Genomic DNA, 26667 nt, shown 5'->3' on the forward strand with positions numbered 1-26667 from the left:
CTAATGACCCTGCCCAGCAGCAATCAATAAACAAATACAAAACAGTGAACTACATCCCTACCAGAGCCCAATATCTCTATTTCCTATCTTAGTTCCCTGAAATAAGTATCTTCTTAATAGTATTAGTGTAGTGCACGCCTAAGATTGTTTACCTAGGAATACGTTCCATTAGGTTCAATGGGGCTGCCTAATAAGCAAGTGTGTTTAGTTTTGCAGTCAAGTGTTCAAAAATAAGATATGAAGCCCTTCCTAATAGCTGATCTCTTTCTTTTTCCTTAGAGGTTTCATAGAGCCTAAGTGCGATTTTTGCAACCAGGTCAAGTCCTGGTTTTTTAGGGGCAGGGGTCCAACAGCTATTTGTCAGGGCCAAACAAGACATTACATGGGAAATGTAGTGGTTAAGAGTGTGAGACTAATTTTGATTCACAGTTTTTACTGAATTGTTGCTTTGCCACATGCTCACATTCACACAAAAAACAAGCAAGTTTGCTTGACCTCTGGTTACCAAACCGACTGTTTCAACATTGATTTATTGGGAGGGGGGACCCAGAGTTTCCATTTTTAATTAGAATTAATAAAAACCAAACACAGCTGGATTTTGTACTGCATGCTTATTTTTATTTTTCACTTGAGATGCTTTTCAAGTTGGGTGCTCTTCCCTTCCGAAAGTTGGGTGCTCTGCCCTCCAAAAAGTTGGGTGCTCTTCCCTTCCAAAGGTAGGGTGCTATTCTCTTCCGAAAGTTGGGTGCTCTTCCCTTCCAAAAGTTGGGAGCTCTTCCCTCCAAAAAGTTGGGTGCTTTTCCCTCCAAAAAGTAGGGAGCTCTTCCCTCCAAAAAGGTGGGAGCTCTTCCCTCCAAAAAGTTGGGTGCTCTTCCCTTCCAAAGGTAGGGGTAGGGTGCTCTTCCCTTCCGAAAGTTGGGTGCTCTGGGAGCTCTTCCCTCCAAAAAGGTGGGAGCTCTTCCCTCCAAAAAGTTGGGTGCTCTTCCCTTCCAAAGGTAGGGGTAGGGTGCTCTTCCCTTCCGAAAGTTGGGTGCTCTTCCCTTCCGAAAGTTGGGTGCTCTGGGAGCTCTTCCCTCCAAAAAGATGGGTGCTCCTCCCTCCAAAAAGTTGGGAGCTCTTCCCTCCAAAAAGTTGGGTGCTCTTCCCTTCCAAAGGTAGGGGTAGGGTGCTCTTTCCTTCTCTGTTATCTTCCAAAGGTAGGGTATCTTCTACAGTACCGATTGTAGACTGCAAATGGTCACAAACCACTGGCTGCATTGGCTGCACTGTTGCTCGAAGCCTATTGGACAGCTGTACCTATAATTGTAACAGTCAGAATTTCATATATATATAAGAAAATTCTAGTTCTCTTGCAAAGTCCAGTGCCAACTACGCTTAAGAGCACTAGTTTCAACGGGAATAGGTGTAAAAGCTGTGGTTCAAATGCATGATCTTGCTCCAGTAAATGCAGTGTGTGTGAAAATAAGAAGAGCCTGCTGGATTGGGCCTGTTCTCACAACAGCCAATCAGATGCCTATGGAAAGCACACAAGCAGGATTTCAGTGGCTCCTGCAATTTCCAGCAGATGGTATTCAGAAACATAACCTCAAACGGTGGAGGTAGATTTATATACTGGCATTATGATTTGGGCAGTTTCAATTTCTTTTATAATGCTCCCTAGCATGGAATTTGCCTTTTTCACAGCTGCTGCACACTGGTTCGACCTCTTCATTGAGCTATTACCTCAAGGTCTCATTCTTGGTCAACTGAAGACCCAAGTTTGGGGAACACTGCTCTAGACCATTTATGAACAAGTTTAAAAAACTCAGGTCCCAACACCAGTCCTTAGAGGACTCTTGCTTTCTACATCCCTCCACTGGAATAACTGTCCATTTATGCTACTCTCTGCTTCCTGTTACTTGAACCAGTATCTGATTCACATGGGGACATTCTTATTCCACAATGGCTAAATTTACTGAGGAATCTCTGGTTGGATTACTTTCTGAACTAGATCTTGCACATTTGCAAAACCCTTACACCCTACACATTTGACACCTGCTGTTGGATCATATGTACCTAGGCCTTGGAGAAGGGCAAGGAAGTCCCACCAAGGGTGATGAGGTGACAGAAAGATCTTTAGTTGGAACTGGTACTCCAGTTTTGTGCTCCTAGTCCATGCATGCTTGCATAGAATGTCTGAGATTAGATTGTGAATTTAAATAAGCATACAGATGGATAGACCCCGAGGTTGTCCACTAGGGTCGTGACCTTTTCATTTCCCCCCCTGAAAAATTATTTCCTGTAGCACAAATGGATGAACTTTTGCCTATTAATGACTAAAATGAGGTATATTCCATTGAAATATTTAAAAAGGTTACGCACAAACAATTTTTTTGTATACCGTTTTACCATTTCATAAAATTGTATTAACAATTCTATATATATTTCGTATCAAATTTGGACACAACACCACATTTCACAATGGGGAGTGTTCTTAGCAACATAGGGTATACAAATGTCACACCTGCGCAAGGTAAAAGCCCCCTTTTGGGACCTCGAAACTCAGGCAGCAGACCCTGCTGGACATGCTGGGAATACATACCTACAGGAGAGGTAGCAAAACATCGTCCTCTAGCGGCGTCTATACTGTTACTGCAGCTAAAAAAAGCTTCCTTGTATGTTTGATGACCCTATATAATGTTGTATATATGTGACGCTAAAGCTTGGGTTCAATTTTATATCTGCTTAGTGACTTCAAAAATGGTCAAAAAACTGATAAATAAATTTTTTTAAATCATTTTGTGTGTGAGGTTTTTTTATCAAATCTCTTTGAAAGTAAGATTTTATTTAATCTTGAATGCTCATCAAATTATGATACAGGGAAATGAGGTTGTAAAAAAAGTCATCACCCTATTGTCCACACTTCCGCTAGTCACATGTTTTCTAGGCACCGCTCTGAGCTGTTTTGCCTTTGCTGCTTTCCCCTGGAAAACCTCTTTGGCAACAAATGGCAATTAATGGAAAACTTGATTGCCATCCACTCCGATTCAGCACTAAATTGCGGGTTTTCCTTGGAGAAGTGGCGATGCAAGGATAAGCTCACTATCTGCCTATGAAATACATATGAGGAGGACTTAAAACCTTACTTACCCATTTATCTTTCCAGTACCTGAAGTTGTCCATTATGTCCTCTTTGCCATATATAAGTTTGCTTTCCACATGTTGCTGTAATCCCCCTAGAAGATAGTTTGATTAACAACACGATCTCTCACAATACTTTTTATTAAGACTGGTGCAGTTCAGGTACTGATACAACCTGATCATGTACACTCATAGCCCAGGTGTGGGGAACCTTTGGTCCTCCAGACATTGCTGAACTTTAGCGTCCTTTAGCCTGAGCAAGCATGGCCAACGATGATGGGTATTGTTGGCAAAGTGGCAGCAGCGCAGGTGGCTAACCCAGCCACTCACCCAGAATGCATTGCTCCAAGAAAATACCTTCACCCTAGTCCTTTCTCAGGACATAGGGAGGATGGTAGCTGGCTGACAGGGTCATCCTAAGTATAATCTGGCACCGTGGTGCAAAGATCCCTCTGGCGCCACCCCCCCCCCCGGTTTCCCAGAGTTGTCAACCTTTTCCCAAGCCTCTGTGGGGATAGCTCTCCTCCCGCAGAGGCTTGGGAGGCAAGCTGTTTAGATTAGAACATCACTTGCTTGGGAGGGAAAAGGAGAAAAGTGAATTGGGAGGGTTAAGCAAGACTTTGTGACGGTGGGCCTCTGATAAAATGGTCATGAAAGCAGAGCAAAAGGAAGATGACAGCTGGCCCAAGGATCCAGGAGTTCCTGAGCATCCACCCTTTGGTGTGCCTAATTTTTTATGTTGCAAGCCTCCAGGCAGGACCTTGTGAGCTTCCTTAAATATAATAATAATAATAATAATAATAATAATAATAATAATAATAATAATAGCCTTGAGAATTAAGCATCATTGAACTCGGTGGAACCTGCTTCCAAGTCAACGTCATGGAGGGAACCGGTAGCACTAGGGTTCCAGCCCAATCTGCCCGGGCAGGTTGACTCTGAAGGCAGACCACACCGAGTTTAACAGGACTTCAGCTCCCCAGGCATCCAATGGCTAATGAAACAAGGCAAGCCCCACCCCACATAATCCATCGCAGGACATGGCACACATACACATCCCATTTGAATGGCAATGTCCACCAAGTGGGGGTGGGGGCTGCTTCCTCAGACAATGATAGCGGCTCGGCGGGTGGCGGCTGAGGGGATTCTTGCAGCTGAGGGAGAGGAGGAGGAGGCCCGTCTTCGTCCTCGACCACCGCCTCAGAGTTGAGGAGCGGCTCTTCATCTGATGCAGCCGGCTGGCCAGACGCCAATTCCCACGCGGGGGTTCAAGGCGGAATTCTCCTCCATGCCGCTCGGCGGGGAGGGAGGGCCGCTGCCTCGGGACTCCCCACGCGCGAGAGGAAGCGAAAGTGGCCGGCTCGCGGCTGCCCAGGAGCAGCACAATCAGCAGCAGCAGCGCCAACACGCAGAGGGGTCTCACTTAGAGACCTCCAACACCCGAGAGAATGCTTGGGTGCACCCACTGATGTGGATGGCCATCTGGGACCTCTAGATTCTGCATATAGTTAGTTGTGCACGACTACACTTCTTTCAGGGCCAATCATTTCTATAGAAAAGGGCCAATACAAATTGAGCACATATTGTTTGTTAGTATGGACACAGCTGCTCAATGAAGACCTACATTTATAGTGGGAAACGATAGACAAACTAAGGAAGCATGTGTTATACCTTAAATATGTATAGCAACAAATCAGAAATAACTGTAGACACAAATTTTGATGCTTATGTCAAAACCAGAAAAAGGTACCTGTTACCAAACTCATAACTGATCCCACAGTAAATGTGATCAAAGTTCCTAATGGGTTGAAGTAGAGATATGACAGTGAGAACCACCAGTAATCCTTTTGGTCAGGTCTGGAATTGGACAAAAAAAGAAAGATTTAATATTAATTTCCTAGAATTATGCACTAATACTATCCAGAAACATACTGGGAGGAATTCAACATTGTGCTAAGATTATTGTTCTGCCAGGGCAAGCATTTTGGCTTGCCAGCTGGAATGGTCTCCCATTCCTGCCTCCATGTGCTGTTCCAGGGGCTCTCCTGATTGTCCCCCTGAGCTAGTTTGTACAATGCAGGTAGAGGAGAGGGGGGAAAGCCCACTGCTTAAGCCGGTGTCCTTGCACAAGGTGTCCAGTGATGGGACTCATTAGTTGAATCCTACCCACTATAATTTAAACTGCTAACGCAGACCGCGCACAGGGCAAAATACTTCGTTAGTGGACTTTGTAAGTCGAAACCTTTGGAAGTTGAGGCATTTGTAAGTCGAGGTACCACTGTATATTTCAATATATATAGGAGCACATACACAATAATGTTTGTGCCAAAAAGAATCCTAAGAGGATCAACAATAACATAGTAAAGGTCAATAAAAAAATGAAGTTAAAAGAATGTACCAAAACATACTATACTATACTATACTATACTATACTATACTATACTATACTATACTATAAAAAAGCCAAACAATATGAAACATTCAATCGTATCAAACTTGTCACTGACTTCTTGTACGTACCTTGCAGAAGTTGTAGGGTGGAGAGTAGTAGTTTGTGTAATATTGTATTTTGTACAGTTTCTAACTGAAAGGGGCAATGGCAATGTTCTGTGTGGAGGGGCAGGGTGCCTCCGAGACCCAAATGCAATCCACAAAACAATAGTAAACCCACAAAGTAGACCTGAAAATGCACCCTAAGAAACAGAAAGTTACACACAATGAAAGCTAAACAATAACAAAAAAGAAAAATCATTTAAAAACCAAAAGGCCCTGGGTCCAATTCTTTAAAGGAAATTAATGCTACCTACCCAATATTAAATGAGTCTTATAGTCTGCTTTTAGGGCACCATTTTTTAAAAGTTCTTGCCCTCAACTCAGCGCTCTGTTGCAGCTCGCCATTTGTTACAATGGAGAAAGCAAAGCAACTGCAGAGAAATTCTGTGTGCCTGAAGCTAAGACTCCAATACTTTGGCCACCTCGTGAGAAGAGAAGACTCCCTGGAAAATACCCTGATGTTAGGAAAGATGGAGGGCACAAGGAGAAGGGGACGACAGAGGACGAGATGGTTGGACAGTGTTCTCAAAGCTGCGAACATGAGTTTGACCAAGCTGCGGGAGGCAGTGGAAGACAGGAGTGCCTGGCGTGCTCTGATCCATGGGGTCACGAAGAGTCAGACACGACTAAACGACTAAACAACAACAACAATCTCTGCGTATATGGGACTCTGCATCAGGAAGCCTACCTGTAACTTAGTGAAGAAGCTGAAGCTAAGATAGCAACACCATATTAAAAATAAATTTTATTTTAATAGACTACAAGGCATTTGCTTTTCTGCAAACATTTTTTTCCCCTGGATAACTCTTTTCAAGACTATCTAAGAGTTCAAATTGACTTATTTTTCAAGTTCCCAGTTTTAGAATGCACTCTAGCTTTATACTGAAATTAAAGTACTTTGTTAACAACAGTGCTTCCAGAACATGTGTTTTCACTTGGGTTTATTTGCATTACTTCAACCTGGGATCTACCCTGCAGTTCTTTAAATTGATCGTGTAAAGGCCTTTAAGATGTAATAAACTAAAGGACTGCTCCTTGTCCAGAGTTATCAGTACAGTTTATTTGAAGTTTTTTACAATATAAAGTTTTTTAAATTCATTGTATCACTTTGCCTTTTAGATTTCAGGGTGGTTGAGATATAACCAAACCATTGTAGTCAGGACTCTAGGCTGACACTTTCCCCTTCCCTAATGTATATGTGGTTTCTGCCTCATCCTAGAAGAAGGGAGCCATAGTTTACTGCTTCCAATGAAATGGCGAGTTATGGATTGCATCCAACCAGGGTAAATGGCAGGGCAGCACTACACACAAGGTGTTGAGAGAAAGTGGGTGAGTGCTGGGCTCCCAATTGCTTGTTGACAGAATGCTAAACCATAGCATAGCATTAAGTCTTGTCTGAACAAAGAGTCTGTTTCACCCCGTGTGTAAAGATGCCTGGTACAAGAAACTCTCTGAAATGCTAAAATATGAAAGGTGATCACCACTCCAAACCCCGCTCCATTTAGGGAGAGTAAGATGAACGACAAGTACTTACTTTAGAATTTGCGAAAGGCATGAGGATGCCCAAAGAAAATATCCCCAAAAGAGGGCCACCAACTATTCCAAAAAGACTGAATGAAGCCTGAGGAAGGGAGAAAAAAATCACAAACTCTGGTAAGTACAGGAAGCATTACTTATTCTTCTTCTCCAGAACAGAAATTTACCTAGGTAAAAATACCCATCGTCTGCTAGGGATGCAGGAGGAAATTTTTCAAGGTATAACGTAGCAATACTTGTATAGGGCAGGCCGAAACACTTCATGAGTACTTACTGAGGGAGAATCCTGAGGCAAATAAAATGTTTCATAAATGTGTGAACAAACAACAATCTTGTTGGATGGATTTAACCAGAGAGAAGCAGCTTTCAAATGATATTGTGGCAGATGTCCATGTTGCACTATATTTAGTTCCCTGTTAAGCATTCCCATAGCTCTGTGAACCTAATGAGAAAGACTAATGGAGCATAATGTTGCACATCACACCACTCTCTAAGCGATGCGAGATTCCAGGGACATACTCAGGCTTTGGTTTCCTTGGAATGAGGGGCAGTGGAACCTGTACGTTAGTGTCTTTATGATATATGGTTTAAATCTCCAAATATACACAACCTGCTCCCTACAATGGAGGGGCTCGTAGCATTTTCATCCCAGAAGGTCTTGCTTCTCTCATAGCCACAGCCTTGGATTCAAATAGAAATCAATCATGGCTCTCACTCTTTGCTTCCAGCTCTCACACACCACTCTGCCTACTGTCCTTCTCACTACCAGCCAGATGAGGCCCATTTGGCCTTTGGCACAAAACAGCCTCCTTTCCTATACTAAAGACCCATACATAAGGCCATTGCCAAGGAGCTAGCCTGGCAACAATGAAATCTCTCAAACTCTCAACAAAACATTTTAATGTAAATTCCATTCTAGAAAGGAAACTTTCTAGTGTCTGCTTCATTTGTTGAAACCCAGGTTGATCCAGATCACACTGAAACAAGGACAAAACAATATCCGCTGGAGGGTGTGCCACTAAACCACGAAGATTATTGTGAACACCACTACAGCATCTATGGGAGATTTGCAGGGGTCAGGCATGATTGGTCCTTGTCAAGGATGGACATAGTTTGGTGTGGGAAAAGTTGGACCCACTGAGTAACTGAGAATAATTTCCTAAGATCTTCACTGGGTGTCATGGAAAGTATTGGTGGGCACATTGTCACTCCAGGGTATTGCACTGGCGACCCCCGATGGTGTTCATCTCTACAGCAACTACAGGAATGGCTCCTAGACCTGCACATCTTGTGATCCTTGTAATATAGTTTATGAGGTAAATGATAATGATACAAGTTGTTTCAAGCCCTTTGGGGTAGGTCCATGAGCATTACCATACCCTTATCTTCCGTTGCCATCCGGGATCTCAACCCTGACACAAATTAAAGAAAGTCTTTGCTTCCTGTCGGAATGAGCATAGATGGCGAAGGACCTTCAGAGAATCTCCTACCCTAGAGCCTTTCCCCCCTCCAAATTGTACTTTTGAGCCATCAAAGTGGTAGCAAAGACTTATTTCTGGGTCATTTCAAGTACAGTGGGGCATGTCCTGCATAGGTGGGTTAGCTGCCCCTTATTCCCATCTGCCTGGCAGCACTACATATGTTTGTGTTGCATGCCTTGTTTTATGCAGTGGGACCAGGACAACCTGGCCCAATTAAAGATCTGTGCACTTCTCTCACCACTCCCAAAGCATGGAATCAGAAAGGACCAAGAATACACTTCAATCCGAAATAATAACTTCTTAGGGAGGTAAACTAGCACCCTGCTGTCTAGACAGATTGCTGGTAAACTGGGGAAAAGTCAATAGTTTCAGGAGCTTTCTCCAAACTAAATGGCAGCAGATATACTGAAGGATATTGAAAGCATTCCTGCCTCCCTCAGGTTATATGTGATTTTTGCTTTGGGAATCATTGCAGGACAAAGGGAAGTGCAATGGTTTTGTTTCAAATTGAATCAGTATCAATTATATATATTTAAAAGCTTGTTTTAGGTCTGTTTGAACAAGTGGAATGGCATCCCACTCCATTCCAACAAACTTCATGCACTGGTGAATAAAACCCTCAATGGTATTAACTGCATCCCTACTACAGTAAGTACTTAAAAAAACACCAACAGACAGTATGTATAGTATAAGAACACCAGGGACAATCTATTTGAGCATAGGAAAAAGAGTCAATCAAATTTCTTGGTATACTGTATTTAAATTGATTACTTTTTCAATGACAGTTTCACTCAACATACCCAGGTTAGAGATTCATTTCCCAAGCCACATAATTACTAAAGCAAATTAGGGATAGTCTCCTTTCACCCTGCTTTAGAGCTCACCTGACTGCAGAGGGTCTTGTCAGGCAAATTGGGGCAGTTCAAGCAATTTGCAACTTTCTAGGAGAGGAATTGCTTCTTCCCTTTCATTTACTTTTTTGAAAACCAGTAACTCTGCTGGTACCTTTGGCAGCTCAGGACGAGAGCTTGTGTCACCACCATTCTTCCTTCCCAGAGTGCCTTTGGGAAGACGGAAGATGGTAGTCACTTGTAGCATTATATCCTGGACAATGTATCCCTATGATTTAGTCTGATCAGATGTGTCGATCAGTGAAGCTTGACCAAGGTGCACTTGGTGCGAGTTGTAGGTTAGAGAGTTGGCTGGGTCAGACTGGATGATCTTAGGATACCACTGTTCTATATAAGATATGTTCATATCATTTTATTTGGCCATATATGAGATGGGAAGGTTATGCAGCCTCTGGGAAAAATTCCCTGCCCATTTGGCTTTTCCTCTCTGCCAGCTCTTTCTGCCAGACCTCCTGGATGCCTCTCTTTGAAGTAGATCTCAATCTCTAGGAAGAAGTGATAAATGCCTATCTGTCCTTCCTTTCCTGAGTTTATTGCCTCCTTTGATGTATTTCCTGCTCTGAGGTGTAGAATCCTGATACTAGGTCATGTGAAAAGCACCTGCTGGCTCAAATGTGATTGGAGGATTTGAATTGTGGGAATGCCAGCTTTGGATGTTAATAAAAAGAGCCTGCAGGGAAGGAGAAGGGTGCCACACTTTCCTCTTTCCCTCTCTGAGAGCTTTGCTGGTAAAAGTCTCTTGTCTTTGTCTTTCTTTATTCACCCCATTCCTCTCTAACTCATGAGTAAACGCTACAGTCACTGAAGCTGCCAGCAGAGCACTAAATTATGAAAATTAACCTTTTGGAAGTGCACACAACAATAGAGCAACTTATTTTTAAGAAGGCTGAGACTTAAAATAGCAGTTAAATTACACCTACCTGTAAAAAACTAGACATAACAGATGCCACTCCAGCCATGGAAAGGCACACTGAACCATACAGCACCTCTGATTGGATAAATGTATAAAACATTTATAGGACAACTTAATTATGCAACTGACTGAAATGTTTCTCTGTTTGCTCATTATAAAATCACATGTGGCTATTAGGATTTACTTTGAGGAATGCTCAAACCAATAAACTGCCATTCCCACCCCCTTTAGTAGAGGGCTAATATGAGAATAATTTTTCAAGAGTCTTAAATGCTAGATATTAGTTTAAACATAATACAATTAGCATATGAAATTTTTGTCACACCTTATTCGCATGGCTAAAAAAAGCTTACTATGCATGTATAGTTGAGTATCATTTATGAAGAGTAAGAAACTCCCTGGTGCAACACCTTCCTAATAAATTTGAAATTGCCATGATACTCTTGGCCTAAAATCAATTATGGCCTAAAGCCAGAATGGTTCAGCAACTAGAGGTGGACTTGGATCTGGGACACCTAGCTCAAATCCCAGCTCTGCCGGAGGAAAATGGTGGCCTCCCAGTTGTTGGACCCATACCTGTTCTAACCTTAACCCATATCTTTTCTAGTATACCATAACTCAATTGTATTTTATTATTAGCAGGGGAGGAGGATACAGGGTTTTTCTAAGATAGAAGATGTCACATGTAAACTTACTAGCTCCAATGGAAATCCATGCCAAGTTTGATTCAGAGACTTTGAAATTAGGTTTAATAAGATCTTCTACAGTTACAACAGCTAACGCATTGATGCTGGAAGACATTGTACTAAGGAGTGTAAAATTAAAATATTTTGCATCTTTATTGACAAATATTTAAAATATTTAAATAGTTCAAAAATATTAAAAACTGAATCAAGGGAATTAAACTAATTTGAGGGGGTGCAGAAACAGAGTTTTAATACAGATGACCAACTCACAAAGCAGTAAGGGGTTTTCACCACAAATTTGTTTAGTCAATAATAAATAATAATAGATTATTTATACCCCGCCCATCCCTAGCCACTCTGGGCGGCTCCCAATAGATTAAAAACAAAATAAAACATCAAATATTAAAAAATTTCCTAAACAGTAGATGTCTTCTAAAAGTCAGATAGTTGTTTATTTCCTTGACATCTGATGGGAAGATGTTCCACAGGGTGGACGCCACCACCAAGAAGGCCCTCTGCCTGGTTCCCTGTAACATCACATCTTGCAGTGAGGGAACTACCATAAGGCCCTCGGAGCTGGACCTCAGTGTATTGACAAAACCATGGTGAGATTCCACCACCACCACCCCGACCTTCTACCACTATTCTAATGCTAGTTAAAAGTTGAGAGTCGATAAGTGGAATTACTTTCCTACATTAACCACTTGGTAAATTTATCATTTGTATTAGCAATCCATGGAAAATGACATCAAGTGTGGAAAACATTTTTGCCAAGCTATAAAGCTGTTATCTCCACTATAGTGCCACTGGCACCACAGCGCCCATGAGTTTATACCTCCTGCAGTTCCAAGTTCCCCACTCAATGTTGGAACTTATAACAAGATGGAACTCATATTTTCTTTTTAAAATTAAGACTGTGCACACATTGCCGACATAATACACAGTTGTGTTTCAAGTCTAATTTGCCTATCACTGTACACATCAGCACTATGAGATGTGTACTGAAGTTACCCACTGTAACAGAGGGCGGAGTGATGTCTTCACCTGACGGAATTGCTTGGTTAATATCCCCACCACCCTGTCCCCAAAATTCCAGGTGAAAAGGAAGCCTTCTCAGATGTACACACTGAGGATTCAACACAGCTTGAATAAGGACACGGTGCTTAAGTTACATTGAAGTTTGAGAGAAAACATACCAAAATACAGTATTTCACCAGAAACTACAGAATTGCTCTGGTTCCTGGGTAATGTCCACAGATTTAAAAAATAAATGGTGGGAGTACAATGGAGCAGAATAAATGGTAACAGGCCCATCATGCACTTGTTCTCAAAGTTAGCAGGACATGGGGAAGGTAAAGTTTAAGGCATCCTTGCAAGTGCAAATTCTGAAAACTCAGCTTCCACCACATAACAATTAGCATTTAAAGCAAAGAGTCCCTTTGCTTCCAATGGGAGTTTTTTCCTAATGCTAACTGCTGAACCAAGAGGGCAATTTCTATGGACTTTTAAGTCTGTAGGGGTTTAATCTTCTTCTTTCGCATCCTATTCCCCTTGATAATATCTACATGCTCCCGTTTTAACATCATACAATTTCTAATAATGTTAACACCACGTGTAGTGTTAATTAGCCTTTGAAGCATTCCTAGCATCCTGCTAATTTACCTTCTTTTCTTGTGAAACGTTATGGTTGTGATAAATCAGATTAACCTACCATAAAGCTTCTGCATGATACAACAGATGACTGAGGGCCAAACTGTGCATTATAGTATGTTAATGTATGCTTTGGTGTTGCATTTTATTAATCTATTTATTTCATTAAATTTATACCACCACTTGATTGTTAAAAAAAAAAACAACCTCAAAGTAGTTTATAATGAAGACAAAACAGTAGCAATATGAAAAAAATTGCAACAATAATTTAAACTTTCGAGAAGTTAAAATAGCAATAGACTAAAAACTCACTTCAACATGCATTTTTTAAAACTCTAAGTAGTAGCTTTTTAATGCATTTCTAACTCTAGCTTTAACTTCTAATTTTGCCTGTGCCACTCACAGCGGTAATTTAATGTTAAAACAACAGTGACTGCAAAAACAGACCATGTCCTTAACATAGCTTGTCATTTGTCCTGGGAAACACATTAGTTCTAGCCCATCTTTTTATGCTAAAACTGTTACTTTCCAGAATCTAGATCTAGGATGGCAATTTGAAAATTTACCTTAATGTTCCACTGAAGGTCCCAGCCACAAAGAGTCCCGGAAGTCCTGGATACTCTCCCAAAATATCCATCACAAAATACGGCATGATCTAAAAAAATTGCCCCCAAAATTGAGATTTTAATTTTTTGCTGTCATTTAAATATATAGCCTGTGTCTGAATAATATAACTTTAAATATTTTAGTCATGTCATACTATGTTTCATTTAAACTGTAGCTCTCCAACGGAGGCCGTGGCTGTGAAGAGAAATATGCTTTGATCTTCTGATGTGTGGAGCATCTTGGCATATTGGGTACTCACTACAGCTGGTATGCACAGGGCTTGGTGCTCAGTGCTTATGTCATGTGGGAGCTTATGTTGGGTTGTGGAGTGTGAGCTTGTGTGTGGAGATGCCTTGGCACTGGAAAATCTCTGTGGGGCTGGCCTACAGACCACCCGTGAGTACTGACTTGATTTCTTTGTGGGCCAAAAAGCCCATTTTCCAAGGGATGTCATCACCCACGGCTGAAAGTGAGGAAGAGATACAGAGCAGGTGAGCAGCTGCCTCCTATGCCAAACAGGCAAGTAAAGAATCTGAAACATCCTGGCCAAAGCCACAAAAAGGAAAAATGTGCAAGAGAACCTCCAGGTTGGATACCAAAGCTGCAAACCTATGAATCTCCTAAATTGCCTTAACCCGTATTTGCTCCACTACTTCAACAGAGGGCAGGGGAAAGCTAAATGTTCATGTTAACTCTGGCTGTTGCACTGAATTTGACTCAAAAAGACATCAGCAGACGCTTTTTGTGCCAATTTTTAAATACCTGCTGAAAACTTTTCCATTCTGCAATTAAGCATGTGTCCTTCCACAATGGTTAATTGATATCTGTCTTTAACTGTTTTGAACTTTTATGGTTTTATTGTATTTGTTTTTATTGCTGTAAACTGTATTTCTTTATGATGGAGCAGTATACAAATACTTTTATAAATAAATCATTCCTATATTGTTATAAGTTCGGATTGTTTAAGTTCAAAATAAAGATTTATTTTCAAATATGTGGCTTGTTTATTTTTATACACTACACTTGTTTGTTGCAGAAAAAATAAAATTGTACAACTGCATAAATATAAAATTCTTATGGTTAAAAAGAAAAATATTTCCTGATTCCATTATATCTGTCCATTATTTCAAGTAAAATAGCACTTTCCTTTGTTCCTATCTGTCATAATATGTTAATAATGTTGCCTTTCCAAAAGCCCTACTCAAAACTCAAATAGTTCCATGGGAGATACACACAAAGTAGATCAAATTCATATTTATGTATTTCACTCAGTAGTAAACTAAACCTGATCTGGTGCTGACACAAAGCCGGCAGTCCATGGGTCACAATCCTTGTATACAGAGTACATTGCAAATCCACATCCAACTGCAATACACAGAATTAAGCAGAGTCCCACAAGATTTATATACAGAGATCTGTTGAAAAAAAAGTTAGAGAAGAAAGCTAACAAAGCTTAGCTCTTGCAGAAATTATTTTAAAATAGAGGAGTACTGCCACATTAATGCCTCAATGTACTCTGACTCCAAGAGCAGCAGAACATTGTAAGAACACATATCTAGATACATCCTGCCTCGTAAACAGCCATCAGATGCAAGGGGAATCCTGTGGATTAATGCAAGGCGTTTTTAATTTCAGGGTATACCACCAAGCTTTGGGACAGCTTTGCTGCACAGAGAATAGGTCTACTCATGGAACTCTCTTTCTGATGTGAAAGATGTTTCCTGCATAGGCAACACTACAAATTATTGCTAAGCACAGATCTGGCATTGTTACAGGTGCCACATACTAGTCATTTCATACTTCAAATACATCAAACTTTTTTAGTTCCTATACTTTGGAACTCCCTGTCTATTCACATCAGGCTGGTGCCTTTGCTGTACTCTTTGGCTCCTGCTTACAGCATATTTTAATCTCTTTTACAGTCTCTTGTTACGAATGCTGCAGGTTGCGTATGACACGGGATACATACTCACCGAACCTGGAAGTACCGGAACGGGTTACTTCAGGGTTCGGCGGTTCGTGTATGCACAGACAACTGACGTCATGCGCATGTGCAGACGCAGCGCTTTATGTTGCGTACTGCTCATGTTGCATACGGGGTTCCAGAACGGATCCCGTACGCAACATGAGGTACCACTGTACTGTTGATTTATTTAAAAATGTATTGTCCTTAACTATCTTATTGATAATTCCAATATTTCTAGAGGTTTTACTACAATCAAGTGGTATATAAATTCTGTTATATAAATAAATAAGCAAAATATTGATATCTAGTGTTAGTTTATCATATTAGCAAAATAGAAATTTAGGTAACTTATTTTCACTAACATGTTTTTGGTAAATATGTAATGTAAGAAGAAATATGCCCTTCAAAAATAACAGATTCTCCAAAATGGCAAAGTACTCAGCAATTGCTCCAATTCTGCATGGGTGATCCAATTTTTAAAACTTAGTTTCTATCTACAAATCACATTTCTCTGTGAAGTTAATGCACAAAAAAGATGTTGCATGGGGAACCCATTAGTTGAAACACAGGTAAGCCATCCTTACAGGCAGGAGCATGTCAGCCTCCTACTGCTGCACTTCAGAGTATGTGAACTGCAATAAGGGGACTTACTTTTTTGCTTCACGTTGCGATTTGCAGGCAAGGTATCGTTGAACTTGACAGTGATTGGTTCCATATACGCTAAGCCAAGTGAAAGCACCACCAACAACTACTGTCCAGACTGTATGCCTTCTCAGAGGGCTTGGGTCAAAGCTAAGAGATGAAACATATGTATTTTAAAAGTATAGGTTTTGACATAAAACTAAATCTGAGTTTAGTGAAAGATAAGGGGGATTTTAGGGGACAAAGGTCCGCATAGTTAAAGCTATGGTTTTCCCAGTAGTGATGTATGGAAGTGAGAGTTGGACCATAAAGAAGGCTGATCGCCGAGGAATTGATGCATTTGAATTATGGTGCTGGAGGAGACTCTTGAGAGTCCCATGGACTGCATTAAGATCAAACCTATCCATTCTGAAGGAAATCAGCCCTGAGTGCTCACTGGAAGGACAGATCCTGAAGCTGAGGCTCCAATACTTTGGCCACCTCATGAGAAGAGAAGAATCCTTGGAAAAGACCCCGATGTTGGGAAAGATTGAGGGCACTAGAAGGGGACGACAGAGGATGAGATGGTTGGACAGTGTTCTTGAAGCTACGAACATGAGTTTGACCAAACTGCGGGAGGCAGTGGAAGACAGGAGTGCCTGGCGTGCTATGGTCCATGGGGTCACGAAGAGTCGGACACAACTAAACGACTAAACAACAACAGGGGGGATTTTAGAACTTTTCAAAAAAGAATCCTCTTCATCCCAGTCTATGCTCTGGGTAACACCCCCAGGAGCAAACTATAATTTATTATTGTTATTTATATGCCACCAATCTGACTGGATTACCCCAGCTACTCTGGGCGGCTTCCAACAAATTAAAACATAGTAAGATACCAAACATTAAAAACTTCCCTATACAGGGCTGCCTTCCGATGTCTTCCTGAAGGTGGGTGGCAGTATTGTTGGTTAACAGGATATGTCACCCATAGAACATGCCATCCTACTGACACTAGGAAATATTTATTCAAGGAGTTTCAGATTGGTAGTAAACTTCCTTTTATCTGTTTGTATACCTCTCATGTTCACTTTATGTGAAACTATCAACTCATTGAGTTGTATCCAACTAAGACCTCATCCAGGCTTCCTTTTGCACTGTGCTTTCCAAAAGGAGGTCTGCACTTTTCAGGTCAGAGTGGTTTTTGTTTCCCCAGAAATGCTTACCATTTATCACTGAAGTGGAACAAACGGCAATCTGCAGAAAACCCAATTGCTACTTATTCTAATTCAACAGCAGTGCTTTTTTTTCTGGGGGGGACGCAAGGGTATGCATGCCCCTAAACATTTTGTGAATCTAAGTTTGGCCTCATTGAGAGGCAGTATTTCAATATGAGTAGGAAAATGAGAATACCCCTAAACTTTTTTTTAATTAAAAAAAAAGCACTGTTCAACAGTAAACAGTGTGTTTCCTTGTGGAAAGTGGCAGGACCAAAAAAAGGAAAGAAAAAAATAACTGCTTGCACATAGACTTGAAAAGTGAAAACCCATGCCTGGAGAGTGCAGTGCAAAAGGAAATCTGGAGAAGCCCTGAGCTGACACCCAGTTGTTTGAAGTTTTTCCAGATGAGTTGGTCATTTGTATGGTTATTTTTTGCTGTTTATGGTATTTTAAGTTTTACTGTACTTGCATGTTTTTATAAAATATTTATATTTTTAATAAACGGAAGTGCCTATAATTTTTTATATATAAATGAATAAATAAATCACACTTGGAGTAGATCCAATTTAAGTTAATTAAAGTCCATTGATTTCAATGGGTTTAATCTGAGTATGGCTCAGCCGGATACAACCGCCTATAGTTTATCCATGCTCATGAGATTTTATCAAGGATGCTACTTCTAATGTTGTTGACTCATTGAAACCTAAACACCAAAACTTTTAAGAATGTCTGAGGTATTACACTGCAGCCTAACCAAAAATACACTTACTCCCACTTCGTTATTCTTCCTCCTTGGACAGCATCATCTATAATAGGACCAATTCCTCCTTTAATAATAAGAGCCCGTATAAGCACTGCCAGAAGTGCACATATCATCAGCGTAAACTGGAAAACATCTGTCCAAACTATTGCTTTTAGGCCACCCTATTTGAAAAGAGCAGATACAGTATGCAGTAAAGTTTGGTTCTACCTAGAGTTCTGTAGAATTGCTTCAATTTTTATGCACCAGTTCCTGTGTCCTTGCTCAGTTAAATAATCACACTAATTTCAACAGCACTGACTTTAAATTTAAAAGAAAATTTAAATTTAGCTTTACATTTTAAAGAAGTTTCAAGCCACAGCAGTGAAGCTGCAGGCAATCTCCTAGGCCAGAGGTTTACAACCTTTGAGTCCACAGCTCCCTTGACCAACTACATTATTTCTGCAGCTGCCCTGTGGGGAAATGTGCTCCAACCCTCAGAAGCCGTGTTATGCCACCCCTTGCCTGCAGAGCCGACAGCCCCTCACCCCCTTTCAAACAACCTCCCTTGTGGAGAGTTCCCTCAGCCTCCTCTCTTCCCCCCTCTCCTTGGAAGTCATCTGGGCCGCAGCCACCACCACCCCTGGTCTCTGAGTCGGTCCCTCCCCCACCCCAAAGAGAGGTATCTCCTCATGCTGCACCCCCCGGGGGGGCTGGGAAGAGGATGTCCCCAGCCTTAGTAGCCCAATGGAGACTGGCCAAAGGTAAATGTGACGCCACCATCTTATTCACCCTGGAAGGCAGCAGCGGGTGCCACTGGGCCTGCATGGTGGAAAGGCTCCCCTTTGGCAGTGGATTCTCACCTCCCAGGCAGGCAGGCAGGCAGGCATTGCACACAGCAAGCACAAGAAAGGCTAACACAGCCCCTGCCTGCCCAGCCGGCCTCCCACTTGTCTGTCCATTCCCAACAGCAAGGGCTGGCGGACTGGCTGGCTGGGCTCTCTCACCCACTTGCTTGCTTACTCCAAGGCCACCTCAGCTCCAGGAAACCAGCATCTCTTGGCCAGCCCCAGAGGCACCATTTGCCTGGGGAGCTTGTAGCCAGGGCTGCTGCAACCAGTGGCTGTGCCAAGCCTTTGGGAGGCAGAGTCGTCGCAAGAGGGCATCAGAGGGAAGGAGGGAAGGAAAGAGGAACAGAGGTACCCCAGGGTGCCGTGGCACACTGATGTGAAAACCACTGTCTTAGGCCATCTTGCCAAGAATGCGTTGCTCGAGAGGACTCCCAGTGCTTGTCAGAGAGAGACAGAAAATTTAAGGATGTCATGGATCATTACAGTTGTCTAAAACCAGTATAAGTATAGATAAGCCCACCAAAGTTCATGGGCTCCTACATTTTTTACTAGCCTGCTAAGAGAATATGATATCAGGCTATGGTCTGAAAGCATTTAAGACCACCTTGCTGAAGTTGAGCAGGCTTGGGTTTGGTCAGTACCTGGATAGGATTCTCCCTGGCCTCAACTCTGTGGCCAGCATTGATATGAGCAGACCAGTCAGTCAACCAACCAACCAACCAATCAATAAGAGTGTTCTAGCAGACAGAGAGATGTAGCAATCACCGGAATAGAATTCCTTGTTATGGCTACCAGGGTTCTATATGCAGTTATTCTTTACCACATAAAACTTAAATAGAATATTTGTTTATTAAAACAAGTTCTTAACATACCACTGTGCAATAGAAAGTACAGATTACTGCTATTGAAATAATAGACTCCCACAACTCAACTCCTGTAACTGAAAAAGGGGGGAAAGATACATAACACAATTAAATTAAATTAAATAATGCAAAGATAACAAAAAACTAACGCATATGAAAAATCACCACATTTATGAATTTCAACAAGGAATGTAAATACTTATTCAACAGTGAGCAACAGGTATACTTGAGCATGGAATCAGAATTGTACAGATGGAAGGGAACCCAGAGGTCGTATAATCCATCCCTCTACAATGCCGGAATCACAGCAATAGAATCCTTGACAGATGGACATCCAACCTCTACTTTAAAAATTCCAATGAGTTGCATGGTGGTCTGTTTCACTGTTGCGCAGTCCTTACCATCAGAAAGTTCTCCCTAATGGTTAGTTGAAATCTCCTTTCTTATAATTTGAATCCATTAGTACAGGTCCTACCATCTGGAGTAACAGAAAGCAAGCTGGCTCCTTTTTCCATATGACAGACCTTCTGATATTTGAAGTTGAGTATCATATCACCACTCGTTTTTCTCTTCTGCAGGCTAAACATACCTATCTCCCTCTACTGTTCCTCATGTGGTTTGATTTCCAGACCCTTGATCATCTTGGTTGCCCTCCTCTGCACACATTCCAGTTTATCAATGTAATTCTTAAACTGTGGTGCCCAGAACTGCACACTAGGGTGATGACTTTTTTACAACCTCATTTCCCTGTATCATAATTTGATGAGCTTTCATTAGATTAGATTAGATAAAATCTTACTTTCAATGAGATTTGATTAAAAAAAACCTCACACACAAAATGATTTTAAAAAATTTATTTATCAGTTTTTTACCATTTTTGAAGTCACTGTAAGCAGATATAAAATTGAACCCAAGCTTTAGAGTCACATATATACAACATTATATAGGGTCATCAAACACACAAGGAAGCTTTTTTTAGCTGCAGTAACAGTATAGACGCCGCTAGAGGACGATGTTTTGCTACCTCTCCTGTAGGTTCTTTTTCCAGCATGCCCGGCAGGGTCTGCTGGTTGAGTTTTGAGGTCCCAAAAAGGGGCTTCTACCTTGCGCAGGTGTGACATTTGTATACCCTATTTGCTAAGAGCACTCCCCATTGTGGAATGTGGTGTTGTGTCCAAATTTGATACGAAATATATATAGAATTGTTAATATAATTTTATGAAATGGTAAAACGGCATACAAAAAAATTTTTTAAAGGTTTGTGCGTAACCTTTTTAAATATTTCAATGGAATATACCTCATTTTAGTCGCCGCTACAGGAAATAATTTTTGAGAAAAAAATGAAAAAGTCATCACCCTACTGCACACAGTACTCCAAGTAAGGTCCGACCAAGGCAGAATAGAGTGGTGATATTACGTCCCTTGATCTAGATGCTATACTTCTGCAGTAGCATTTGCTTTTTTGCTGCAGCATCACACTGTTGATTCATGCTAAGCTTGTGGTCCACAAAGACCACCTAGATCTTTTTCGTATGTACTGCTGTCAAGACAGTTGTTCACCCATTCTTTATTTGTGCACCTGATTACTCTAGCGGCCCAAGTGTTGAACCTTACATTTTCTCCTACTGAAATTCATTTTGTTAGTTTTCGTTCAGTTCTCCAATTCATTAAGGTCATCTCGAATCCTGATTCTATATTCTGAGGTATTAGCTACCCCTCCCAGGTTGGTGTTGCCTGCAAATTTGATGAGTTTCCCCTCTATTCCTTTATCAAAGTAATTTATAAATATGCTGACCAACACCAGGCCCAGGACAAAATCCTACAGCACCTCACTTTTTTCCAAGATGAGAAACAACTGGTTATTTGGGTTCAGTCAGCCAGCCAGATACAAATCCATCTAACAGTAACATTGTATAGCCCACATTTTACCAACTTTTCTGCAATAACCTCCAAATCTTTGTTGAAGGCCCTTCTCTGGGTTCCTCCTCCTTAAAGAGCAGGTGGGCCACAAGGGGGAAAGTCTCTTTTTGGTAGTAGCACCTGAATTATGGAATGCTCTTCTCAATAAGATCACCTGCCACCTTAAATCTTCTCCTTTCTCTCTTCCCTCATTTTTCAAAAGGTTTAAAACCCTTTTAAGGGTGAATACTATATCCATTGACCTAGGAGTAAGCCCTGTTTTACAATGGGACTAACTTCTGAGTAAATAGGTACAGGATTCCTCTGTAAATTATTTAAAATTTTAATTAACAGCCAAATCAGAATAGTTATTCATTCAATAACAACACATGCTTTTTCTGTGTGCATTTGGTAATATATTGACTTTGGTGTCATACTATTCACACAGAGCAGGGCAAACATAATTTCACTCATGTTTTTCATTTAACAACTACAGAAGTCAGCCTACATCTTGCAATATCAGATTAAAGATAACAGGTCAAACTTTTCCTTAATTTTAAAAAATGTGTTTAACAATATTTTCACATTACCTTCATTCAAGGCGTGTGATGGAGAAAATAGAACAATTCCAGTGTACGTTATCTGAGGAGGTGGAACAAATAAACATCCATGTGAAATATATGGTCTCTCTCAGAATCATTTGTCCTATGCCAGCTTACACTGATTTACACTGACTCTCATTCAGGCAGAACTGAAGCAAATTACAAAGGTAAACTATGAGGGTAGCTAGAGAGCAGAAAATATTTTAAAATGAAGTAAATAATAAACCTAAACACCAGCAGAGTCTAGAATCTCAAAAGGTGAAAACCCTTCTCATGGTTCATCTGTTGGTTCATCTACAAAACTAAATGAGGACCTGGTATTGGTAGTGGCACTGAGATTTTTTTCTTTTTCAAATGAAAAGCCCTTGAAGGAATAAGCCCCTCGTATGACCCACTTAAAGCCCTGCCCAGACTTTTTCTAGAATTCCATTTATTTATTCATAAAATGACTGCCATTGCTGCTTGAAGCTAATGGAAAGTAGTCCACCCATTCTATCTATTTATTGCTTTATTAGCATTTATAGTAAAAATTTGTTGTAACACCATGGTATTAAATTTGGCTCTGTTCAAATACGAACAAACAAATCATCAGACATTTCTTAGCATCCTAACTATATGCCTGTCATTTCAGCTGCATCAACTAATGTGAGACCCGAAAGAGACATCTCATAATGTACTTTTAATGTAGACACTTGAGATTCTTTGCTACAGTATGTATATACATACAGTAAGCAGCAAGCCCAGTAAGCAGCGAGCCTCTGTAGAATACCAATGCGCTTTACCTATTTCTCTTCTAGCAATTATTATCTTTACGCCTACACTGTACTCCCTTGTAAGCAGCATATTGTATAACTATATAACTATAACTATTGTATAACTATATTGCGAAGGGTTTGAAGGAATCTGTATTCTGGTACAATCCTCTACAGCCAAACGGTCCTAATAGATCAGCCCATGGTATTCAGTTTAAGTAAAAAGAGAAACCAAAGTATATTATGGACATAAATATTAGGACATAAATTAATGCATTATTCCCTGTCCCACTTCCATCTATTTCTAACAAGAAGGGAACATAACTGAAGTTTGCATCTTCTCTGAAAAATGTGGTCCTTGGGAAAGTGATAAATAGGGAACTACCAGTAATTTAAATCTAAAGCAAGGCCAAGCAATCTATACCACACTGCATAAAGATGTCAAACAGTAGCCAAAAATGGCATTCCAACTGGTAAATCAGCATGAAGGTCAAAGAAACTACTCAGGAGTAAGAGCAGCTCTGGAAGTGACATTTATATTTAATATTATGTAACTAAACATCATGGTCCAACAATAATTTACAATAGAATAATACAAAATATCATCATCTTGCACTGTACTTGCCGTTACTATCATAAACATCACTGTTCCAAACAGGCGTATATATTTATTGTATCGAAGCTGCAAGTACTGCAAAAGAGACAAGTTATTTTATACAAAACATGCATTTTTATATGAATCTACTTAATATGTAGAAATAGTATTTACACCATTCCTTTAAAATGAAATTAAGTACGTATCTCAGAGAATTAACTGGGTAAATATCAGAGTTTGTCAATGCAACTTTGTGCAATTACTGAGATGACTCCCTTATAGCTATTAGAAGCTGCGGGAAATGAAGGAAAGGAATAAACATCTTCTTCCCAGAGTATCACATCTCTGTATAAACCTGCTATGTCCAGTTTCCAATTACTTGTTCCAATTACTAATTATAGATCTCCTGAATCATTTTTAGTATATTTGGGTTTGCTGTTGCCTGATAAGTATGCTTATGTTCTTCTACATATTTTTTTCCTGTTTAAATGGCATATATGACTATATTGACATATAGGGAGAATGCAAGTTGCAGCCTGTTGAAGATTTTCTTCCCCATCCCCGCATGAGAGTTTGGAGTGAAAGCATTTGAGTATCTCTAGGATGAGGGCTTCAAACAGTTGAATTGCATTCTGCTAGTGCCTGCATGTTGTAGAGGTTAGTGTTGTACAGTACTAGAAGTGTAGAGACCTGGGTTCCTATCCTACTCAGCCATGAAGCTGACCTAATCCACTTCAGAAAAATTATCTAATACAGGGGTTCCCAAACTGGGGTTCATGGACCACCATTCAGGTGGTCCAAGGCTTGTCTGTAAAAATACCGTAGTTACAGATAATGCAGCATCTAGCACAGTGTAATAAAACTGCTATGAAAGACAGAAGCAACAAGCAGTAGCAGTACACCCAGATATTTTGCAATTTCCAGGTGGTCTATAGGGGCAAAAATTTGGAAACCACTGATCCTGGAAAACTGGAAACAAGGTACAGTACTCTACTCAAAGTTCCTTGGAGGAAAAAGTAGGATGCAAATAAACATAGGAATAAAATAATAATCAGTGTTCTAATATTAATCATTGAATCACTGAATTGTAGAGTTTGAAAGGAGCCCACGGGTCTTCTAGTCCAACCCCCTGCAATGCAGGAATATTAGCTAAAGCGCTTATATTTCACCACCTGTAATTCTAGTTCCATTTTATTTTATTTACTGAGATTTTAAAAGCTTAGAATCAAAGATTTAACCATAATATGCTCTTCCTTTACTTGTCTTTTTTAACATACAAAAAAATTCTAAATTATTGGAAATAAAAATCCAACACCATGGAAAAGGAATGTTACCATTAGCACGTGAAATTTTGCTTAAATATGTAACAACAACAACATATGCACTGGGAGCCATTTGCCTTATTTATTTACATTACTTTTTCTATCTAATATTCTAATCTGCATTTTTACATTTTTATCTATAAGCTGCCTTGAGTCCTGGTCTGGGAAAAATGCAGGAAAAATGCAGGCTCAATTGAAAGCTGGTCCTTTCCACCCAGGCCCACAGGTAACATTAATGGGGGGAAATGGCCACAGCTACAAGAATGCCTCTTGCAGGGAACCAGTAGTCTTCAGCCCTAGGAACAGGTTTGGAAAGGCCATGGCAACCTCTTACCTACCTCATAGGTGCTGCCGATATCCAGCCTGTAGTAGATGGGTAGAAACACTTCGGCGCTGATCACCACCATGATGAAATAGGCAATGCCAATGAGTCCCACAGTGCGTCCAAAGCGGTAGATCTCAGCCGGGATCTCCAGCATGGTCAACGCAGACGTGAAGCTAGCTGTGAGGGAGAATGCCACAGGCCAGCAATTCAGGCTGTGGCTGCCCGTCAAATAGTCACTGTGAGTTTGATGGGCTTCGGTCATGGCGAAAAAGAGGCCAATGAACACGGAACCCAACAGCATAGCCGCAAAGACCAGCTGGTCGATATCCGTGAAGAGTTCGGCAGGGTCTACAGAGGGATCCAACTTAGAAAATGGCATGAGGCCCATATCGAAGGCAGCAAATACAGACAAAAGGAAGACAGGAGGAAGGAGGAAGGGAAACAATTGCAAAGGAGGCGCTTCTAGGGCCACATAACCTCACAGACACCACCAGCCGGGTGCCAAGTCTTCGCCCGCATGCCCAATGCCCCCTTTGCCCTGCTGTTCTCTCCTCAGTCTAAGCTTAGGCTATCCTGCTCCTAAATCTTTTCTCTAAGCTAAGCCTAACTCTGTGTGGAGAGGCCGTGGGTTTTTTAGAGTTCCTTCATATTTAATTTAAAAAAGAAAAACAGCCTGTCTTAATTTTGAAGAAAATGGAGGTGCTGCAACCCTGATAATGGTTAGGTATGGAATTATTTGGGGGGGGGGGAGACCAGTAGAAAACAGAGCGGACTCTCAAAGTGGAGAACTTCAGCGGGGAAATGGTGAAGATGTCCCCACGAGGAGAAGCGAAGCAGCAACTCAGAAAATAGCTGCTGCTGACAATGTCTTTGGGGGTGGGGTGGTAGGCCTGAATAAACAAGGCTTTGCCACAAACAGAAAGACTGGAGAAATAGGAGCCCCAATACTTGGAGAGGTAAAGAAGAATGGCTACAGTTCTAGAGGCAATGAAAAGGGAACCCCAAGGTCAAATGGGTAAAGAAAAAACAGAGGAGGAGCTCCTTCCCCTAGAGACGCCAGGAAAGGAGTTGCAGGCAAAATGGCTGCCGGCAGTAAAAGCTATGAGTCAGAACCTTTGATTAGGAAGGGAGGGGGATGCAGAGGGGTTTTTTTTTCTTAAAGGGATATTCACTAATAAAACCGAGTAGGGTAGTTCACAGAGGGGAAAGGGATAGGGCTCTCCCCTAAACCCGAGACGTCCATTTGTGTTGAATTTAGGAAGTCAAACTGCTGCATTAGCAGCACCGAAGTGACCTCCCACAGTGCACAAGCCTCTGCACTGTGTACGGGGGTCCTGGGCTGCCCAGGTGACAAGACCCTCCACACACATACACCTCTCAGCCTTGCTGATACAGTCCAAAGGAAAGCAGAATAGTATGTCTGGCACCAGCTTGGCTGCAGGAGTTGCCAAAAGGAAGC

General features: G+C 41.1%; 1 protein-coding gene across 1 annotated transcript; it reads right to left on the bottom strand.

The window, feature by feature from the left end:
• Positions 1 to 2925: 2925 nt before the first annotated feature.
• On the bottom strand, positions 2926 to 25596 carry LOC118091138 (sodium-coupled monocarboxylate transporter 1-like). Its single transcript, XM_035127796.2, has 14 exons — positions 25222 to 25596; positions 23592 to 23657; positions 22203 to 22254; positions 19723 to 19790; positions 18030 to 18184; positions 16074 to 16214; positions 14742 to 14871; positions 13417 to 13505; positions 11210 to 11319; positions 10522 to 10589; positions 7208 to 7294; positions 5641 to 5813; positions 4871 to 4977; positions 2926 to 3215 (listed from the first exon to the last, which is right to left on the bottom strand). Exons 1-14 carry the CDS (start codon positions 25594 to 25596, stop codon positions 3082 to 3084), a joined length of 1755 nt encoding a protein of 584 aa, XP_034983687.2. The 3' UTR covers positions 2926 to 3081.
• Positions 25597 to 26667: the final 1071 nt, after the last annotated feature.

This window comes from Zootoca vivipara, chromosome 10 (assembly GCF_963506605.1).
Source record: "Zootoca vivipara chromosome 10, rZooViv1.1, whole genome shotgun sequence".
NCBI classification, from domain to species: Eukaryota; Metazoa; Chordata; class Lepidosauria; order Squamata; family Lacertidae; genus Zootoca; species Zootoca vivipara.